This window comes from Semicossyphus pulcher, unplaced genomic scaffold, assembly GCF_022749685.1.
Source record: "Semicossyphus pulcher isolate SPU_LCO1_2020_fin unplaced genomic scaffold, fSemPul1.0.p SCAF_11, whole genome shotgun sequence".
Taxonomy (NCBI): domain Eukaryota; kingdom Metazoa; phylum Chordata; class Actinopteri; order Labriformes; family Labridae; genus Semicossyphus; species Semicossyphus pulcher.
This window is the reverse complement of record NW_027211615.1, coordinates 30,439,176-30,448,066: the sequence shown is the minus strand read 5'-3', so window position 1 is coordinate 30,448,066 and position 8,891 is coordinate 30,439,176. Positions and strand designations below refer to the sequence as shown.

Here is an 8,891-nt window from a genome sequence, read left to right as displayed (position 1 = left end):
ACACGAGTTCATGTGAGGGCAGGGAGACTGACACCAACCTGAAATGTCCTTAAAGACTCATTGAACTTCCTCAATGACACCTGTAGGCCTACCTGATGACTCCTGTCCTCATCAAGCAACGTCCAAACCCTCTTCAAGGATTCCTGGAACGCACACTCAGGCTCCTCGAGGACTTTTAAAGCAGCTGCAACGACACATGAAGGACTCAAAGACCACTTAAAGAGCCTCAGAAAACCTTGAGATTTCCTTAAAGGCTTTAAAAGCTCCTGGAATCTGTTCATGTAACCTGGAATTGTTTGGACTCCATCTTTGGAAAAGCTGCTGGACATGCTCCACTCATGTTTAACTGGGCCTTTAATCTTCATAGTTTTAGAGCCACAGCCTGTGTCTGTACTCAACATGATAATCAATTAAAATCAAATATTATTGATATTTTGACCTAATTTATCACACGGGAATTTACTGAAAAAACATGGAGGCAGTGTTTAAATCCTGCTTGAATGTGTTTGCTTTGGTGCAGAGGCTGTGTGAGTATTGATCCTGTGATTTAATATCACTAAACACCGATAAAACCCGTTAAATATCGATTACTTTCACTGTAATCATTCATCAATTGAAATTGAAGTAACGGCTAGACGCCCGTGGGAGGGCACGCGGGGGGGAGGACTATAGAGAGCTTTGATTGGCTGAGAACGCTGTGGAGGCGGGAAGAAGAGCAGTGATTGGTTGAGGGCGGTAACGTCGCGCGCACGATCAGCCGGTTAATAAGACGCCGGTTTGGAAGTTTAAACAGAGAGATGCTGTCGGGCAGAGCTGAGCGCCGCGGCTGGAACGAGTCAGATCAGGATTAAAGCAGGGAAGAGTCCGCGGAGAGAGCTCGAGTCCGGCGCGGTCAGGCAGACACAGTCATTCGGACCATGGTTCAGCAGACGGAACATGGCGGGCCGGGGATTCACAGCGGGTCCCGCGGGACGACAGACCCGGAGGAGAGTGAGCTGCTGCCGGCCTCGGCGTGCAGCCCCGTGCCGGTGAAGCCGGACTGGTGCAAAACAGCGTCCGGTCACATCAAACGGCCCATGAACGCCTTCATGGTGTGGTCGAAAATCGAGCGGCGAAAGATCATGGAGCAGTCCCCGGACATGCACAACGCGGAGATCTCCAAGCGGCTTGGGAAACGGTGGAAAATGTTGAAAGACACCGAGAAGACGCCGTTTATCCGTGAGGCGGAGCGGCTCCGACTCAAGCACATGGCGGACTACCCGGACTACAAGTACCGGCCCAAGAAGAAGCCCAAGACGGAGGGGGGCGCGTGTCCTGCGGGGAAAGCTCCGTCCCCGGAGAAAACGGCTGTCAGACCCGTTAGTAAGAACCACGCCGCCGCCAAAAAACTCTCCAAGTTGAAACCCAGCAAGCCGGTGGTCGGTCCGGTCCGAGCCAACCTCCCGCACCACCAGCACCACCAGGACCCCCGGTACCGGTACGTGCTGACCACCAGCTTTAAAACCAGCAAACTCGTTAAACGGGACTTTACCGACGATGACGAGGAGGAGGACGACGACGATGATGATGATGATGATGATGATGATGATGAAGACGACTCCGAGGAAGAGCAGGAGTTTAAGGCGGAGGAGGAGGACGAGTTGTGCCGCTACAGCCGGAGCCTGAGCCCCGCCGCAGAGCCGGAGGGAACCAGCATGTTCGAGTCCTCCGGCCGGCGCTTCTACAGCTTCAAGAACATCACCCGGCAGGGCACCGGCACCTCCTCCTACCCGGCCTCCCTCTCACCAGCATCCTCGTCCCGGTCCGGCTCCACCTCCTCCTCCTCCTGCTGCGGGGAAGACCTGGACGACCTCCCGGCAGAGGGCACCGACTTCACCCTGAACCTCCTGGCCGGCCTGCACGCCTCCTCCGAGCCGTGGAACTCGTCGTGCAGCTCGGCCCCGGGGAACCTGAGCCTGTCGCTGGTGGATAAAGACCTGGACTCGTGCAGCAGCGAGGGAAGCCTCGGATCCCACTTCGACTTCCCGGACTACTGCACCCCGGAGCTCAGCGAGATGATCGCCGGGAACTGGCTGGAGGCCAACTTCTCGGACCTGGTGTTCACTTATTGATCCCTGAAGGCCAGGGGACAGGATTATCTGTCTGCATCCAGCCTCATCGGCCCCGGAGCCGGTACTGGAGGGGGGTAAGAGGAGCTCCAGAGCCAGTCAGGGAGCGGGGTGATGTGGCTGCTGCTGCCCGGGGGAGGACCACTGTTTTGGGGAGACACACTGCGGAACATCCGCAAAAAATGAATGAAATTAAATCACCTCGACAGGGTTTTATGGATTTATTTTTCTGTTGCTCGGGTCTGATCCAGGACCCGAACTATGCACCCCCGTCCGGACCGGAAACGGACTGTAAAGACACTCATATCAGGACTCTTTTATGATCCGTTTTTTCTCCTCCTCTTTGTTTTATACGAAGATGAAATGTTGAGTTTAAAGCCCAAACTGAGCACAGGTAGGCAGGAGACGTTTTTGATACATAACCAGACATACCTCATGTTTTTTTAAAGATTTCAAAGTAAAAGTATTTTCAGGCATATTTTTGTACAGTCAAAGGGAAAGTTCAGGCACTTCTTCTTCTTCCACTTTTCATCCTGACTGATGAGGATTATTATTTGTATCTGAGCATGTGAGGGTTCGAACCCCGGCCAGCCTGCCTTGCTTTAATGCCTTGCTGTTGTTTTAAACGAGTGTACAGACAGGAAGTGGAACCTTTATTGTGAAAGGGTTGTATATGTTGTGTAAAATAGTTAAAGTTTAGGAGTTTATGTATATGGGTGTGAATGATTTTCTGTTAGTTTTTTTCCACGTGTTTGATTTCCTCTTTATTTCTGTGCAATAAGAGAAAAGTGATTAAAGGAGCAGCCCACGTTTTTTTGTAGCAGCAGGGAGACTGCGTTAACTCGTCTGTATGTGACAACTGAATAAATCAGCTGGAACTGAGTCCTCTGCTCTGCTTGATTATTGATCTGTGATTATTGATGATGTCACAGGGCCCATTAAAGGGCCAGAACGCTGTTTTAGACACCACTGACTTTATCATCATAAACATGTTAGGATGACCTTAAAGGAACTTAAAGTGTCCTTGATCCTTCCACAGGTCCCCGACAGACTGTCCATCAGGAGGCTCCAGGTGTGAGGTCACTGAGTGCTCTGTTTGCATTACAGGCGTTGATCGTCTTAATATTAGAATTTAAATGTTATATTTAATTTACAACGAGCCACTTAGAGACATGAGACTGTCAGAGTCGATATAACTTTATTTAAAGGAGGTTAAAGGTCTCCACACGGTGCTTTCAGGGACTGCTCTGGAGCTTTCATTCACACCTTGTGACCATGGTGCGGACACCGTGTCCGCGTGTCGTCACATCTGAAAATGCAGAAATTATCGAGTTTCCAAAAAACACAAGTTCTCTAAAGTAGCCGTGAAATTCTTCCACAGGTCCTGGAAGAACCTCTGTGTCCTTAAAGAGGCCCCAGGTGTGAGGTCACTGATCATGTGACGTGTGTACGGTAAACGAGGCCTGGGTGGTCGTTATTTCACAGATCTGGATTTCAAATAAAATCAAACCGTTTGGAGTCCTGGAGGGTGTTTGGCTGTCATTGAAAGTCCTTAAAAGTCTCGATCATCGGAAACCTCAAAGAAAGAATCAGTGCTGATATTAAGTTTATGGACCTTTATGGACCTTCGGTTCAGATCACATGACCTTCATCGGCAGGTGTGTCCCGACTGAACAGTCAGGTCGACAAGGGGAAAAAAAGACCGTGTTCAACCTAAGACCCTGTGATGTGATGAGCAGCTGCCTACAGGTGAGACTGTATTTCACAGGTAAAAGGAAACTGTGTGAGGTCACCTGGTGAGTCTCACCTCCTTAAAGGGCCGGATTCTTGAATAAAAATCATTTTAATTATAAAGCAGGTAAAACTTTTCTCGATTGTGGAAACTTCACATGTCCCTCCTCAGCTCCTGTATTTAATCTAACCGTAGGTTCAAGTTCCCGGTTTTATCTCAGCACTTGAACTACCCGTCCATGTCGGCTGAAAAGGTTCCATTTGAAACTTAAACTTCAGGAAAAATTCAGAATCTAAGAGTTTAAAGTGAACGAGGACCTGACTCTCTCCCTCCGCCACATGGCAGGTCAACGTGGAGAAAACAAGTCAACCTGAAAAATTAAAACATAGACTTTGATAAGGCAGGCCGAGCTGCGGGGTCAGAGGTCAGAAAGAACACGACCTGTAAAGAGACAAACATGTCAGATCCTCACAGGTCGACTGTAACGAGTCGACACGTCAGACAAACAACTCGAGACGAGTCGTCCAGACGTCTGATGATAAATCAGATTATTGTGGATGTTTGCAGTCTCACACACACACACACACAGACACACACACACACACACACACACACACACACACACACACACAGACACACACAGTCAGCGCTCAGATTTACACATGTGAGCCGAGCAAAGTGGGATTACAGGAGCAGCTTTAACAGTTTAACATCAGATTAAAGATGTTTTCGTCTGTTGGAGCGTTTAGACCTGAGACACTCAGCGTCACTCCAAGGAGCAGGAGGAGCTGCAGGAGGAGCTGAAGGAGGAGCTGCAAGAGGAGCTGAAGGAGGAGCTGCAGGAGGAGAAGCAGGAGGAGCTGCAGGAGGAGCTGCAGGAGGAGAAGCAGGAGGAGCTGCAGGAGGAGCTGAAGGAGGAGCTGCAGGAGGAGCTGCAGGAGGAGAAGCAGGAGGAGCTGCAGGAGGAGCTGCAGGAGGAGGCAATCCAAGATGGCGGCAGCATCACGTCAGGTCCTGAGCTTCTCGAACATAGAAATGATTGAAGCAGGTTTATCTTCAGGTACGTTAAACGGGATGAAGCTGAAGGCGCTCGTACCTCCGGCTGTGCTTCACTCACTCCTCGTGTTTATTCAGAAAGGTCAACACAGCTGATTTTTAAAGCTTCTTTTCTTACCGTCGTGTTCATCAGCTCACATTCTTCTTTCCTTTGATGACACACGCTTCAGCCTTTTATACCTGTATTGTGTTTTACCTGTCCTTATTTCTCTTTAAGCACATCCAGCAGCTCTGTGTCTGTCTCTTTAACTCTGTACAAACTGTGATGTAGACGGAGGAGAGGAGCCTCACATGTAAATACTCAGGTACCTCTGTACGCGAGTTAATGTGTGCGTGTGCGTGTGTGTGCGTGTGTGTGTGTGTGTGCGTGTGTGTGTGTGTGTGCCCAGTGTGATGAGCTGTTAGCTCGGATCAGTACCAGGATTTCTCTGATGGACACCAACTACCGGCGTTCTGTTTCAGCTGTGGAGCGCCTGTCCGTCTGTCTCACTGAGTGGCAGTTTCACTGTATCTAGCAAGTCACAGGTGGGCTGAGATCTGTCTCACTACCGCGCTATGAAGCCACAACAAACAGATGTTACTGAGAACATGTAACATGCTACATGTGAAGGATGTGGATTCAAACTCACTGGTTTGATTTGAGACACGATCACTCTGCTTCATGTTTCCTGTTTTTATGTGTCAGCAGATTTCCTCGTCCAATCAGAGGTAGAGAAGCCAGACACACGCACACACACACACACACACACACACACACACTGTGGAAAACCCAGACAAGGTCAGACAGGGCCAAGCGCCTGCTTCCTGTCCCTCATTTCCCACCTTCCCGTTCTGACCCCAGGCTTTGTGTGTGTGGGTGTGTGTGCGTGTGTGTGTGTGTGTGTATGTGTGTGTGTGTGTGTGTGTGTGTCATCAGCCTGTTTAAAATCAGCTTCCTGCGCAGCCTCACACTGATGAACTGGGAGGAGTGGATCACACACACACACACACAAGCACACACGCACACACACACACAGGATGAACTCTGGTGACCCTTTCATCGTCAGGTCAACATTAGACAGGTAATAATCTGAACACTTTAACACCTGTGCTGTGCTGCTGCTGAGTAGCTAATGTTAGCATGCTAACACACAAAGCTAAGATGATAAACATGGTGAACATTAAAGCTGCATGTTTTCAGACTCATGTCTACATAACCTGACGTACGGATGAATCGATCATCGATCAGGATCAGAAAACAAACCGTAAACGTGTCAATCAGCTGATCAGCAGCAGACGGACAGCTCTGACTGATCACACTCATCTCTCTTGTTTTGTGTCATGATGATCTGTGAGGTAAAACCAGTGTTTTTGTAAATGGAGTCTGGTGGGGTAGCGGTGTAGCAAACATGCTAGTTAGCTGAGGTCTGGGTTGCTGGTGCTCTGGCGCGCCTGCTGGAGGTTCTGTGTATTACGCCTTTAAAGAGCAGCTCCCCTCATGTTGTCAGACGCATGAAACGCTCCGCTTGAAATAATAAGTTGTGTTTTATGTTTAATTACCTTGAAAAAATCCTCCCAAGACTTCTCCTCCTTCTCCCTCTTTAAAACTTCCTGAATCTGCACAGGCCCCGCCCACTATGCACATTTTCAACCGCCCCTTCCGTCGCGAACACAAACACGTCTCTGCCATCGTTTAGTGGTGACTTGTTGAAACTTAGCTAGCTTGAAATGTAGTCATTAGCAGTAGTGACGTTAACGTTAGCAGTCAGTCATGAGTTATGAATGCTGAGTACATGCTTTGCTATTCATAGTTAGCAGTTAGCATACACATGCTACGTCAGCTGTTCTCAGAGCTTTGACTGGCACACTGAGGATTACATTTTGTAGTTAATTTTCCATAAATATCTGAACTTAAAGACGCACAATTCAACGCACAATTCAACCTGAAAGCTCTGCAGGTCACAGAGGGCGGTCACACCCTGACGTGCTCCTGATGTAGCCTCCATCAGACGCTAGGTGACCCAGTCAGGAGGCTGATTTGAGCTTCAGAGTCTTTGAAGAGAAACTGTTGATGTTTCTGCAGCAGATCTTTGGACTGAACGTCAGCGTGTCAGAGACTTCTGGCTCTTCCCGGGTGTCACAGTGAAATCAGTCGTGGGCGTCGACGTCATGCAACGCTGCTGCTGCTAATGAAACCTTCATGGTCTGTCGAGGAGGAGGATTTAACCTCCACACACACACACACACACACACACACACACACACACTGCAGAGGAAGGTGGGAGGAAAGTTCTCAGTACAGTTCAGGTCTGATTCTTCTTTGCAGCGTGGTGTGTTCAAGGCCTCTCTGGCAGACGGTCTGATGGTTTTAATGGGAGCTGGTCTGGAAACCATTCACAGAGTTACAGTCAGGCCTCGCTGCTCCAGCTTCCTGCTCTCATGTGTTTATAGAACATCATTTCCTGCTTTAACTGCAGAACATTCTGGAAACACAAACATCGAGTGTTCTCTCTTTCAGTCAGACGTTTAAATCTACAGCAGCTTTAACCTCGTTACGACCCTTCTTATCATCTTCTGACATGTTAGACTCTGTTTGCTCATTCAAACATTCAGCTCGCTCATCAGTGTCGGAGCAGGCAGAATAAATGAAGCCAAAGTCCCAAACCCTGCAGTTCCTCTGGTGTCCACTTGAGGCTGTCTCCAGCAGTGAGTCAGTCCCCATAGAGCCCCATGTTAAACTTTACAGCAGAAATAAACATGTTTACAGCCTGGTACAAAAAACAGTTTGGGTCTCTATAGCTCATTTCTCTCTTCATGACAACTGTACGGGGAGAATCTTTATACAGCTCACCTGTTTACATTATATTAAGGCTTACAGTGACGCATCATTAGGGGCGGGGCCTCTTTGAGTGACAGCTGGGAGCTGCTAGCTGTCTGCTAGGTGTCCCCTCAGCTAACTCAGTCACTGAACGTAACCTCTGGGCCGTGTTTGTGCTGTTGGAGCCTTTTGGAGAGAACATATTGATTAAAATATTTATGAGGTTTTTTACAGCAGCATGTAAACGTCTGAAACGGAACATAAATCCTCCTGGTGCTGGTTGAGTTTAAAAACAATGTCATGAGTTTGGTTTGACTGCTGCTGTTCTGACTGTGAGGGCGTTTAAAAGAGTGAAGTCAGCAGGAGGAGGAGGAAGACGTGGGGGGGGGGGGGGGGAGGTGGAGGACATGGGGGAGGAGGAGGAGGAGGAGGAGGAGGAGGAGGAGGTGGAGGATGTGGGGGAGGAGTGATGATGATGAAGGAGTTTGTGTTTTTTGTTCGCTGACGGAGCTCAGACAGCAGATGGAGAGCAGAGCTGAACTCCTGCTGGAGGAAACAGGACTGTGTGTGTGTGTGTGTGTGTGTGTGTGTGTGTGTGTGTGTGTGTCAGTGTGCCCTGCTGGGAGGCTGCAGGCTGATTCAGGCTGTCAGGTTTTTATCTGCAGTTTGTTTCATGTGATGTATTAACTGTGTCTTCGCGGAGTCCTCTTGTTGGTTTCTGACAGCGTCTCAGCTTCTCACTCGGATATTTAACTCTCTGCAAACAGACCTGCAGGCGTTCTTTAAATGATCTTGTTTAAATCCACCTCAAATAAAAACTATGAATGCTAAAGACTTCAAACTCCATCGTTGAACGTTCCTTTAGGACTTCTTCACGTCACCGTGCACGCAGCAGCAGGCAGCTGTGACGTGTATGCTACTTTTATCCTTGTTGTCTCTGTGTTGTCACCGTCCTCTCAGGAGTTCTTACTGAGGAAAATCTTCAGCTTTCTGCAACACAAACATATGATGATTAAATGTTCAGGGACCATCCTCTGACCTCTGACCTCTGTCTTTGCTCCGTCTCAGATTCTCTGCTCACTCTTTGCTCTCACTTTGACCTCTCCTGGCTGTGTTCTGCAGCGCAGAGATCGGCGTGTTTACAGTATTTGTTTCTCATCTGGACTTCATGAAGCCGAACGTGAAGCGTTTCAGGACA

At 48.8% G+C, this 8,891-nt stretch overlaps 1 protein-coding gene across 1 annotated transcript; it reads left to right on the top strand.

Moving 5' to 3' along the window:
• The first annotated feature begins 808 nt into the window (after positions 1–808).
• On the top strand, positions 809–2,975 carry LOC138585167 (transcription factor SOX-11-like). The gene has a single exon (XM_069657446.1). It carries the CDS (start codon positions 918–920, stop codon positions 2,109–2,111), a length of 1,194 nt encoding a protein of 397 aa, XP_069513547.1. The 5' UTR covers positions 809–917; the 3' UTR covers positions 2,112–2,975.
• The last annotated feature ends 5,916 nt before the right edge of the window (positions 2,976–8,891 follow it).

What these genes read in the sequence shown, in the direction of transcription:
- LOC138585167 (XM_069657446.1), top strand. Translation starts at nt 918, where the DNA reads ATGGTTCAGCAGACGGAACATGGCGGGCCGGGGATTCACAGCGGGTCC.